At 33.1% G+C, this 13268-nt stretch overlaps 2 protein-coding genes across 2 annotated transcripts; one reads left to right on the top strand and one right to left on the bottom strand.

The window, feature by feature from the left end:
- Positions 1-64: 64 nt before the first annotated feature.
- LOC114711433 (uncharacterized) lies at positions 65-3127 on the bottom strand. The gene is made up of 8 exons (XM_028895835.1): positions 2808-3127; positions 2457-2629; positions 1775-1868; positions 1415-1525; positions 1221-1310; positions 785-870; positions 539-603; positions 65-403 (listed from the first exon to the last, which is right to left on the bottom strand). Exons 1-8 carry the CDS (start codon positions 3099-3101, stop codon positions 297-299), a joined length of 1020 nt encoding a protein of 339 aa, XP_028751668.1. The 5' UTR covers positions 3102-3127; the 3' UTR covers positions 65-296.
- Positions 3128-4648: 1521 nt separating this feature from the next.
- Positions 4649-5413, top strand: LOC114711464 (basic proline-rich protein-like). The gene is made up of 2 exons (XM_028895877.1): positions 4649-4800; positions 4923-5413. Exons 1-2 carry the CDS (start codon positions 4718-4720, stop codon positions 5254-5256), a joined length of 417 nt encoding a protein of 138 aa, XP_028751710.1. The 5' UTR covers positions 4649-4717; the 3' UTR covers positions 5257-5413.
- Positions 5414-13268: the final 7855 nt, after the last annotated feature.

The following is a 13268-nucleotide window of genomic DNA, read 5'->3' as shown; positions in this document are numbered from 1 at the left end:
AATCAAGTCAAAAGCCCTGCTTCCATCCTGCCATTAAGTCCTAACAAAAGTAACAAGCACAGCAAGGAGGTGAAAAACTAACTCTGGATTACTGGTATAGATATGACATACAGATTGTCGTTGGCCGTTTACAGGTCAATCATTGATGAATGATGAATCCTTTCTGTACAGCATAAATAGAGAGAACATGTCAAAAGAATAAGCACTTGGTACGTGCGTATAAACCATATCATCCATGGAAAGCCATGACTGAGTTTAAACTTGATTTCAACACCAGGGATATGTTTGGAAATATATCATAGGGTCTCCAGAAAATAAGCAAAGCTGGAGTACTTTGGCTCCCACCCTATTTCTTGGCGTGTTTTGGAGTTGTCCAATCTCTTACCTAGGGGGCCGTCAGAGCCTATAAACGCAATATATAAACAAGTGATGTTTTTGAGACTCTGAAGTAAAACAATGCTAACAAAATATAGCAAGAATCTGGATCCTTTCCCATACTGCATATCAAGCCCTAATATAGACAAAGAACTGTACTTACTAGCAAATTTCTCAAACTTCTTTCCAAATTTGCCGCTTTGATTGACCAGATCCATCACTTCTTGCCTGCATAAATGTAGATGGGGTGACTATTATCTACAAGGGTTTTCCCTCTCAGGAAATAGAAAGAAAAAGAAAAAATACGGTGCCATCTGGCAACATTACATAAATCCAAAAAGCAGCAAAAGAAATGAAACAGAAAAGGAAGGGGGGGGGGGATAGTGATTTAAATCAAAAAGTATCTGACCTCGACAAGGGATGATTATCACAACCCAAAAAGATCCTTCCTTTTAACTTCTTCTTCAAGATTGCAATTGAGAGGGAAGCTGCATCCTGGTTAGAAAAGTGTCACCTAATTGGCTTAAATCATCATGATAACCAATAAATATATGATCATAAATATGTTAAATAACGGAATGTAACAGACGAACTATCCATAGAAGGAAGTCTCACAGTATAGAAAATAGCATGAATCACAATTCGCAAGTGACATGAGAGAGTGAAAATAAATAAGCGAGAAACCTGAAAGCTCTTCTGACAAAGCCATAGAACATGCAATTCAACATCTCAACATTGCAAAATAGGTATTATTATTTTTAAAAACACATATATGAGATTACTATCATTTCGATCATAGTTTACAAAATAACAGTATATAACTGGGGATGCACTGACATTCTGACCTCATAATGAATAAAATTCAGGATGTGATCAGGGCGGGCATCAACAACCCCCTTCTCTAGCCAATAAGCGTGTGCACCTTTGTCATCTTTGTTTATAAATGTCAAGGTCTATATGAGATGTGAAAATAATTGCAAAAACTACCTGGATGAGAAAACCCTTATGATGTTTACAAAATTAATAATGAAAAGGATATATAAAGTGCTGAAAGTCTCAGAACACAACCACCAAACTCCAATACCACATTCTCAGCTTTTAGAAGGACATCGGTCCTGGGGCTTCTGCCAATTGGCACAACTGGAGTATCCTGGAAAGAAGTACATCAAATCTGATGAATAGATAAACTCTCACATATTCATGCCCACCAAAAAGTGAGAAACAAGATCTTAGACATTGTTCATAGATCTGAATAATATGGAATACATGCTTCATGTTGTATTTTGCACAAAACGTTTAACCATTTCATAATAGATCTAAAGAAGATCCTACAATGTAAAAATTAGGCATTTAATTATTTTGTTCAGGTTTGAAAAAAGAAGCTTGTACTAAAAGTTACCTCATTGCATTCTCCATTATCATTACAATCATAAGGAGCAGAACTTGATGTAAACAGGAAAGAGCCTTCACCATTCCAACTTAATGCAGCTTGCCTGATAGGTTGCAAATCCAAAACAATATATAAGCACAATACTCAAAAATACACTAGAGAATATCCCACGGCAAATTTCTGGGAGTTTGGACAAATATTTAGGGTCACAATAAATTCATGCCAGAACTACTTTGAAGCAGCATGCATTCAACAGAATTTACGAGCATTTTTCCGATATTGTTATTCCTTGTGAACGAGTTGTACCAAATGTAGAATATTTTCCCGATATTGCTATTCCTTGTGAAAGAGCTGTACCAAATGTAGAATTCCAGTGATCTAATAAGACAGTGCCACCATCACGATGTGAAGATTAACATCCTCGGTACACATCAATAATCAATACGTTTATGTTATACATTAGATGCATAATAGTGATTCATAAGGCTGAACCAAGGAGTGTCAAGACAGCTTCCTTGCAGCAGACTGTACACAGGCAAAATTTAATTTCTACTATTAACTGATATAGACCCGCTCAGCAACTCAACACGACTAGTTACGAGACTACCAATGACTCTGGACGCAAATATAAACATGTCATCAAACACAATTTCTATAAAAAAACAGTCAAAGGATAAACTCTGATGCTCACCTCAGATCACCAGGGTAATCTGTGGACTGGTAAGGTGGAGCACAGAAAATGACATAAGGAAATTTGTGCGTGGCCTCTGTCCACTTCAAAGACGGATTAATACCCAATTTAATCAACTCGTCGTGATGATTAGTGGTCACTGTTTGTCCAAAAATTTGACAACCGGGATGTTCCTGTTTCAAAATAAAATATAATAACAATGCTAGGAAACATGGGTAGCACTCTGCATTTGTGTGTAAATAACATTCCAAGCTCTGCTACTAAATTGATCATAAAATTACTACGTATCACATGGAAATCTGTTCAAGAAGCGCACAAAAAAAGTAGAGACATAGAATTAGAATACAGTACCTCCCGCCATTTCTCAGCCACCAAACGACCAAGAACCCCGGGACCCACAATGAGAAGATCATGTTCTCCGATTGTGCGAGAAGAGGAACGCTCCAATTCTTCACTGGGTTCACCTTCGGAAACCCGAATTTGAGTGGCCATGAGAGAAGAAGATGAAGGCGTTGACTTGAGCCTGACTCCGGAATTGGAAGTGGCGGTGGGGTGGGAAACAGAGAACAATTTCTGACACTTGGAACTGAAGAATCCAACAGGATTGAAGAATAGGAGCTTTGGCAAATGGACAATGGCTGCCATGAATAGGATTGGGCTCTTCAAAGACACGTACCTATTATGGTAATAGAAATACCCAAACTCATCATACGTGATAACTTCCTTGGCACGACCTTCTGCATCACCATTCACACAATCCGCGGGCAAGATGTTCATTTTGTCTCCATTGGGCTTCTTGTGCGTCTCCTTGGGCCAAACTTTATGCCAAGGCTTTTTAATTCCAGGCAGCAAAAACCCTTTTTTTAAAAAAAAAGAAAACTTTATCTTCACTGAGGGTTGAGTCTACCAGAAGAGGTTAGTTTCCCACAACATAGTAAACTAAGATTCGAATCCCAGCTAAGAGAAGTATTTATATTTAGTGCCTGACAGTACCTCGAATAGAATTGTCTTTAATAGGAAGATACTGATACTTTAGCCAAAAAAAAAAACTTTATCTTTGAATAACTAATTTAGTTGGTATGACTAACAAAAGTGAAATCTAGTAAAAAGAGTTACTCTCTTAAAATATGATAAATCAAAATTCAACTCTTTATTAAAAGAGGTGTTTACATTTAGTACCTAATAGTATTTTAAATAAAATTAACTCCAATGAGAAGATATTTATGTTTGAAAAAAATAGTTGGTATGAAATATTAACATTCATTCAGTGTTTTAAAATTTAAATTTTTTCCTCTAATTCAATATGCAAATCTATTATAACTCACTCATAGTAACTAAGATAATTGAAAAAATAAAATTATCTTAAGATTGAATTACTTTTCATTTTCATTATTTAAAAAATCAGTAAATTCTCCCTCCCATCTAGGGGCCTGTGGATTAGTGGAATGACTAGAGGTTCATTAATTTAAAAGGGTCTCAGCAATCCTTCCAACTGTCTTTTTCATCTCACTGGTTGAGTGGTTCGGAACTGGTGCTAACGAAGCATTCTATAGAACCATATTAATAATAATGACATCCAAAAAACGTCCAACGTAATTTCTATTATTATTATTTTTTTGGCAAAACTTCCAAAGCCAAAACAATTTTCATATAATATAATTTATCCTTTTGACTTCATGCCTCCCATATTCCAACAAAAATATCAAGAAAACTGATGAAACATCGATATTTCAGCTTCATGTAGAGTAGGATGCAAAAGTAATAAAATTATTACGTTTGCATATTTTAAATGATAATAAATTTTTAAACGAATTAGGTTGACTTAAGTTTTTTCTGTTTCCACGCTCTTCTGCCTTCCCTTCCGTTCGTTAGGCGGGGTTGGTTGGGCCAAACGTTTATCCTCCTTTTGTCTTAAACTAACTTTCTTCTGCATGACTGATAAATCGATAAACCATTTTCATCTTTGCCTCTCTGTTTTCAATAAACATTTTGGATTCACAGCTTAGTTCTCACTTTTTGACCGCCACTTCCCATAACCAACGAGTGAGTGAGAAGGGTAGATTGGAGAACGGCCGTTGACAATTAGTTTACCAGACCTAGGACAAGCGACACCTGTCATCAAACCCCACTTTGGATTCCTCCATATATCACTCCCCACCTCCTTCCCTTCTTGTTCAACCCTTGGGGCCCCCTCTCCGGCCTTTAATCTATCAGTTCAGTTCCTTGTTTTTGTTTGTTCATCGTCGATTAGGAGACTGTAAATGAGACCGCCGGAGCCTCCTCCTGCTCCTCCTGGGCCGCTTGGGGGGCTCTGCGGCGCACTCTGCTCCGCCGTTTCTTCTTGGTTGGTTTCCTTATCATTTATTTCCATCCCATCACATTCTCTGCCGTCTTCATATTTCTGAGCTTTACGCCATTCAAATCGTTACTTGCTACCCTTAATTCTTACTTTATGCGTTTTGGCAGTTTATATGTTGTCTGTTGCTGCTGGTTGATACAAGATTGTTTCAATCCTCCTGCAACATCACCACCACCTGCACCAGAGCCTGATCCTGCTCCACCACCACCTCCACCTCCAGCTCCGCCGCAGCCGCCACCGCCACCACCTCCCGCTCCAGCTCCGCCACCTCCTTCACCACCACCGCCGGCTCCAGGTCCTCCTCCTCCTCCACCTGCGCCTTTCGATGCTCCGCCGCCGCCGCCAAGTCCTGGTCCATTCGGCCCCCCGGGGCCTCCAGGGGGACCACCAGGCCCACCTGGACCTCCCGGTGGCCCACCAGGACCACCGCGGCCTTATTAACCGAGGAACACTCGCCTAATTTTGTTGAGAAATTCTTGGGCCCATTCAGGGGGTGTGTTGTGAAGGGGTTTGAATTTGTTGTGCGTATATCCTATACATCGAAGACTTGTGTAGGAAGTAAGTGTTCGACGGATGATTTGACTGGATTTGATGGTAAGGGCAGGATCACATGGGTGTGGCAAAACGGCGGCAGGTGTTGAACAGCGTTTTGAGAATACACATTGCATTGCTACTGTATTTTTAATAATATATATATGCTGTTAATCAGCATTGGAACCAGTTGACAACTTGACATGGTGGTGGTGCCTTGAGAAGGCCTCTGATTTAAGTTATATGTATAAGATTATTAATCCGATTACTTCACTGCTTCATTAAACTGACGTTAATTATATTACTGTATTATTATTATTATCATTTTAATTCTAAGTACACCATCTCAATTCACTTTGTTTTCAAAATATATTTTTTTAAAAATACTCTTATTAATTATGTATTATAATAGGAGAATTCCGAGTAAGGAGCAGTTACAACTTAAAATGCACATGGCTATAAAAGGTTTTACAAAGAAACTAACATATTTATTATAAATAACTATTTTAACTAATTTTTTTAATATCTTCAAATTCATTATTTAATTTTTTATATTTGTTACTATAAAGGCTTGTATGAACTTTTTGATTCGTTGAGAGTATATATATAATTTTATAAAAATTTACATTAGAATTAATTATGTGACTTTTTCAAATTTTGTACAATGCCACCTCTGATCTTTAATATAAAAGTTAGTTCATTAATTTGAATAAATGTAGAAAAAACTAGTTAAGTTAGTTATTTGTCATAAATAGGTGTTGTTCTTCCTAAAATATCATTACTAATCAAATGTACTGACTAGAACTAACATTATTATAAGGACTATCTCAAAAAATAAATATAAAAGATAAAGTAAATTAGGATTTTATATTTAGAATTAAAATAAAAATTAAACTAATTTTATATTAAAAAACAGGAAGAGTATTATGCAAGTAGGGTTTACATACTTCAAATTCAAAATAAAACTTACCAGGAAGCCAAGTCAAATACGTGGCTCATCATCAAGACTTTATTTTACGTCACGTTTGCTTCATCACATGGTGGGATCTATCCGTGAAAGTTTAAAAATACCTATAAACATATTTTAGATAAATGGAGGCAAAAAAAAACTTTTTTTTAATGAAAACATCGTGGTATCCACCGGCGGATCCAGTGACTAATCTCTTAACTAGCTTGTAGGCACCTCAAAGGGTGGGACAGTTAATCTGGGGTTTTAAAGCTTTTCTATGTCCAAGACGAGGATCGAACTCTCGACATTTGGTTAAGGGAGGATGAGACAAAAGTTTTCACATATTTATTTTATATTTTATAAATTATTATTAAAAAATTACTTATAAACTATATGAAACAACCTTCCTAAATAAATCGATAAACTTAACTTTTTCATAGTAACTTTAAAAAATAATTTTTTATAACCAAATCATACTAAATACAAACTCAAATTATATCACAATCATTTACACTAACTAATTATATAACATTGTTATCAGTGATAGAAAAGAGCAGCATCCAGTCATACATCCTATCACGAATAAAAGAACTTTTTCTAGTTCATTCAAATACAAACTATGTAAAAAAAGATCAATCTTATCTAATATGGCTATAAAACAACATATAATATAACTCATAAATCAAAACATGAAGAATTAAATCTTAACTCGTACTTTATAATAAATTCATAAACAAATCACATGTGATCCTAGGTTTCTGACCAACTACTAGCACATATACCATAATAGTACAACTCAAAGGACATAGGATATAAGACATAATAATGTATGAATCAATTAAAAGCAATTTATTCTAAGGTGACAATATACAGAAAACAACATAACTCATAAAGCGAGAAGACATTACAAGTCATTAATGTAGCTTTACTCCTTCTGAGCCTTCCCTGACGTCCCTCCTCTAAAGGTTTCATTTGAAAAATGTTAAATAATAAGGATGAGACTATTACTAGGAAAACGGGCTGGCCCGGCCCTACAGGGCCAGCCCGTCACGGGCTCGGGCTTAAACGGGCCAGCCCGTTTAAGCCCGAGTTCAAAAAATGAAGCATTTTTCCAAGCCGGCCCGTGAGATAACGGGCTCAGGCCAGCCCGCGGGCTTTTGGCCCGTTTAACTAAAATGTATTTTTATTATTTTTTGTCTATTTTATCAAAATAATAAAATGAAACAATAAAATTACTAATAAAAAATATAAATATAAATATAAATAAGTCACAAACATAAACATCATTATGTCAAAACATCTATCACAGTGTAATAGAGTCTATTGAATAAACAAACTAAATAGAGGACAGACATAAACAACTAAATAAACACTAAGTTCAGTAAATAATTACAATATGAATGGTCTTGTTTAATTATAAATAATTAACAAAAAAGTTTAACTAACAAACATAGTATATATAAAAAATAATTGTTTGTCCTACTGACAAAAAAGAAAAGAGTTCATTATCCTAGTTCTAAATTTGTTTCTAACTATAAAATGATATAGATCTTTATTTTAATTCAAAAGATTCTTTAACCAATTCTATTTCAAGTATAAAAAATATGAAAGAATGATAAATAAAGATTGTAAAATAACACATACACTATTTGAATAGGTTTTGACAACTTATAAATAATAACACATTTTTGTTAATATACTTAGAATTATGGTGATTTATTTTTTGTGAATGCCATTTGTGTGAGTAGTGGGGGTAAGTAAAACTAAGAGTATATTATGTGTAAAATATTAGGGTTTTTCTTTTTAAGTTAAGAAAAAAATATAAAAATTTTTTAAAAAAATATTGGCGGGCTTAAACGGGCCGGCCCGTTTATTTTTCGGCCCTACAGGGCTGGCCCTTTTAAGCCCGACTTCCCTTTCAAGGCTCCAAAATACAAGCCCGGCCCGCGACTTAAACGGGCTTAAACGGACCGGCCCGACGGGCTCGGCCCGTTTTCCCGGCTCTAGATGAGACAACGTCTCAATAACTAAATTTCTACCTATCACACACATTAGCATGGGCTAGCAAGGTGTCAGGTGGGATACACAGAATTAATAACAGTCAATAGACATTTATTTAACGATTAAACTCACAATAACCATATAAGTCAAATATTTTTACAAATCTCATGCAACTGATAAATTTCAAAAAGGATAGCATACTTTTCATTTTATTCAAAAGATATAAATATCAAATGAAGATACCATGTCATATGCAATCCATGAACCCAAATCCATCCTTATATCCTCCTTATTTCTGCCGACTGGACCCATGGGCTAAGTTCTTTCCATTTGACTAGTTATTTTGACAAGCTCACCACACGAGTGATATGGACCGGCCAAAGACCACAGAGCATTCGGTGGACTATGGGTCCCTCCTCGAAAAACTAGTTGGACAACAATAGTGGCCAACCATAGAGCTCCGTATGGAGGCCAATACCATGCGGTAAGTATATAAATCTCAATAACTCCAATTATCTCCTTCTCCCACCCAAACTAGATGCATAGGGTTCAAAATAACACGTTTATATACATAATGAACCGAATTCTAGAATAACACCTCATATAGCCATTAATTTCTAACAATACAAACGATTTCAAAATAATATCCCACAAGATAGTTCATACAAAACATAATATATGTATATAAAACTTGGTTATAAAATCACTCACCAACCTCATACCAATGCATATAACAAATAGAAATTTAGTTATCTGGTCTCCTAAGTAATAATCAAGTACAAACGAGGCTCATACTTGAAAATGTCATAATAGGATTTATATCTACAATTGAAATTAAAAAATTATTTTTACAGTATTAGAATAGACTACTTACAAATTTTTAACCCCTAACACTCCCTCTAATACCTTCAACTATTACTTGAAAAACTTTTTTTCCCTAAGATTTGGGGTAAGAATGTATATATAATGATTTATATTTAATTCCTAGGTTCCTTTTACTTTCGTTATCTTTAATCATTAAAGTATATCTTTCGAATCATTAAATTCATAACCTAGATAGAGAACCCCAATTTATAACTTATGTTCTATTTTTGAATGATTTAGACAAATAGATTTAATACGAGCTAGGTCATTCTCACTACAGAAGTTAAGTCCTTAATTTGATCGTTGAATTTTATTTCCTATCTATCATGATACTATCCTCCAAATTGTGGTTCAATCTAACGGTAAATGAACTTAAAAAATGCTAATTTACTAATCAAAACTCTATTTGCTAAATCTAAAAATTAGGTTGAAAGCGTACATAATAACTTGTAACTCTGAGATTGAAATGATGATCCAACCGTTGAAACTAATGAGTATGAAATCTAGGACCAGATGACCAAATTGCAACCTGATCCAACGGTTCACAAACTCGTAAATAGCACTTTATTGAGACTATCTCAGTTTTATGTGAAAATTATTTAATTCATCTTTAACTTTCCCCTACTATCACATATATATAGGCTCCTAGAGCTCCCTCTTCCCATTATTTAGTCGATGTGAGACTTTTTAACATTACTATTTTATTCATTTTCTCACACACACACAGACAAACATACACACACACACACATAAAATCATAATTATTTTAACTCCATGTATATATATTTAACCTCTACCTATTCTATAAAAGTTTGTTTACATACTAGAGATATAAAAATTAGGATGTTACACTATAGGTCTTTCATATAGTGACATGCGGAAAAATGTGAAGTTGAGAAGTGAGAACATATCAAATCATTTGTCAAAAATCAAGGAACAAAAACGTGACTGAACTAGCCGATTTAATTAGAAAACTGGTGAATCACCTAGTGGTCTGGATTAGTTTAAATGCTAGAATGGCCATAAATTTAATTGTTATCAACTTGGTTAAACCGGAATGAATTGGTAATAAATCAGTTTGGTTGATTCTATTGCTACTAGTCCTTTTTTTTTAATTCAACTCCTAGTATTTTAGTCATTATAGATTTAAATGAATTTTAATGATAAGTTTGGTATTAATAATTATTAATTTTATTTATTGAGAAATCGTCAAGATCAAAATTCTCAATGTTGTTAAATCAAATTGTATTTTGTTATTTTTAATTAAATTATACTCCTCTGATCCTTAATAGAAGACCTATTTAACTAATTTGATTAGATTAAGGAGGTTCGGTAAGTTAGTTAATTATAAGAAATGTAACATGTTTTTCCTAAAACACCATAATCATCTTTCTTAATGTCTTTTCTCTCTCTTCTACTTAATTACAGCTCAGAAAATATCTATGGGAGTAATTTAGAAAAAATTGATAAATATAAGAAATAAGTCTTATATTTAGAATTAAAATTAACTCAACAATTAGGTCCTATATTAAGGATTGGGGAAGCATTATTTTAATATGAATGATTCGATTCCGGGTTGATCCCAATTTTACTTATTGACGCTTGAACCACTAACTCACATTAATTTAGTATTGCATCTGTTGTTTTTTCCCTTCTGAAAAATAGAGATTCCTTCAAGTGTTGAATCAAATTTTGTTAAATGATGATGCGATGAGGATGATTGATTTAATGCAAAATACGAAATGTCTTTCAAATAAACTTATTGAAGTAATTTATCAAAGTAGATGTATCAGCTCTCTCAATGTCAGAATTTTGATAATCAAGTCCACCTCTTTCTTAACATATAATGATATGTTATGAATATTATAACATGTGGATATCCATCTCCTCTTCTTTCTCTTCCTCTCAACTTCATCATCAACTCCCACTACTTCCACTAGGCATTAATCTTCCACTACTCTATTACCTTTCCACTATGCCTTTAATCTTGTAACTCCTTCCACTTATATTCATGTGGTTTATTGTCCACTATCTATCATTTAAGTACAAATGTAACTTATGTGCAAGACTATGCCTATAAATAAGACATTCTATTGTATTGTGATGCAAGTGAAGCAAGTGAATGAATACAATATCATTCTCTCATTTTCTTATCTATTTCTCTTCTCCAATATACTTTCATTGTTGGTTAATTTCATAACACGTTATCAGCACGAGACTCTACCATCAGAGTTCATGGCTCCTAGTTGATACACGTTGAAATTTTGTTCGTTGAATGAAGATAGTTTGATCCGAACAGTTTGGTAAGATTTCTCCAATTTATTTAGAGGAAATGGTGGTTTTGTATATTAACGCTATTGATTCATTGGTAGCAGAATATTTTATTTATCATATTTTTTTATTTCTTATTTTCTTATATTTTTATGATCCTATTGTCCTTATACTTCTTGATTTGCTATGACGTTTATGTTCATCTGCTATAACATTATTATATATGATTATCATCTCCGACATTAATTAATTGTTATCTTAGAAAGAAAATATTAAACATATAAATGAATGGCTAATAGCCATTATATTCTTGATTTTGTGATTAGATGGCCAGAAGCCACATCACGTTTTGATGATTATTTGATAACAGACCATCTTGTGGTAGTAACAGATGGCATGACAAAATTGTCACAATTTGATAATCTATATCAAAGTCTTGAAGATTGATGGTTAAAAATGAAACAATACAAAAGAACTTTGTAGTTCTGAAAATTTTGTTATAGTCCGGAAGACTAATATTTGAGAAAATTGATGGTGTGCTATTGAGAGCAAAGAATATATTCATAAGAGTGATAAAGAGTATGATCACATTCTATCAGTGGAACTGATAACTAAAAGGACAATAATCTTGGGGCTTGGCTATTGAATCATAACAGCAGAATTAGTAATAGCCCTATGATCAATATGATAAAATTATGAATAATTGTTATAATATGACCAGAAGTCATATAGACAAATATGTATTAGTTCATTGAAAAGCAAATGTTAAAGAAAAATGGTTGTGGAATCAAAAAGACCATGTGATATTATGAAAATATCGAAGCTAATTTTAATGCCTGAAGGCAGTAAGTTGTGAAGAAAGATAGATATCCAAAGTATATATAAAAATAGAAAACATATAAGTATATGCCTAGAAGGCTATATGTATAATATTTAATTTCTACCAGTCTTTAAATTTATCATGATTTGTGATAAACAAATTGTTATAAGAATTTGATATTGTGATATTGATAAATGTGTGATATAAAACTAAATAGATCAAATAGACCCAAAAGTTACTAGTTATATTTTGTTTATTTATATCTTATTTATATGATTTGATTTAATATTAGTTTTGAACATTTTAAATATCTATAGTACCTTGATCAATATTGAGAAGTTTTGAATGTTAAGTCTTATTTGTACTTTATTTTTAAAAGTTCATTTTTAAATGTTCTTCATCCATTTTGTGTGTTCTTTATGTATATTGCAAGTTAAATCTATGATACTCATAATTATTTATTATTATGTTAATAATATATTGAAATAGAGTTGTCTTTCATATTCCTCTTAAATTATATAGTTCCTGAAGAACTCGATGTAATAGTATTAATATAGTTCCAGAAGAACTAATATTGATTTTTCTTTATGAGTAGACAAAGTATTAGTAGTGAAAAATATAACCTATAGATTTATATCACAACTTTGGTTCTCCAAAGAGTGTAAATGTTATAGTACAATTGAATTAAAATCCGTAACTATATATGAACTTGGAAGTATTTGGGCATCCAAGCCAAAGATAGGTTATTGGCTTTAACCTATTATATGCTAGCAGTTGTTTATGAAATATATGAATAAAGGAATCATGTTTGAATGACTTAATCTTGAGGGGAAAAACTGTTGGAATACAAATATGAGTTGATATTGGATATATTTTTCATAAATGAATATCATCAATCATATGTTATATTGAAAAATTTATTATTGGTAATGAAACATGGTACAATAAACCAGAAGTTTACTAATATAATTAGATTTATTGTTGGCATGACTTGTTTGATTATCTTAAACTATATGA

This window comes from Neltuma alba, unplaced genomic scaffold (assembly GCF_004799145.2).
Source record: "Neltuma alba isolate B1F8T4 unplaced genomic scaffold, ASM479914v2 tig00011289_pilon, whole genome shotgun sequence".
In the NCBI taxonomy this organism is placed as follows: Eukaryota; Viridiplantae; Streptophyta; class Magnoliopsida; order Fabales; family Fabaceae; genus Neltuma; species Neltuma alba.
The sequence above is the reverse complement of the archived record's forward strand: the minus strand, read 5'-3'. Positions and strand labels throughout refer to the sequence as shown.

Bases quoted from the DNA above. Each gene is read 5' to 3' on its own strand.
- LOC114711433 (XM_028895835.1), bottom strand. From the start codon at position 3,101: ATGGCAGCCATTGTCCATTTGCCAAAGCTCCTATTCTTCAATCCTGTT. The intron at 1,869-2,456 runs GTGAGCATCAGA...GCAACCTATCAG, and splicing joins GATTACCCTGGTGATCTGAG to GCAAGCTGCATTAAGTTGGA. The intron at 404-538 runs GTAAGTACAGTT...TTGCGTTTATAG, and splicing joins GAAGTTTGAGAAATTTGCTA to GCTCTGACGGCCCCCTAGGT.
- LOC114711464 (XM_028895877.1), top strand. From the start codon at position 4,718: ATGAGACCGCCGGAGCCTCCTCCTGCTCCTCCTGGGCCGCTTGGGGGG. The intron at 4,801-4,922 runs GTTGGTTTCCTT...GCGTTTTGGCAG, and splicing joins TGCTCCGCCGTTTCTTCTTG to TTTATATGTTGTCTGTTGCT.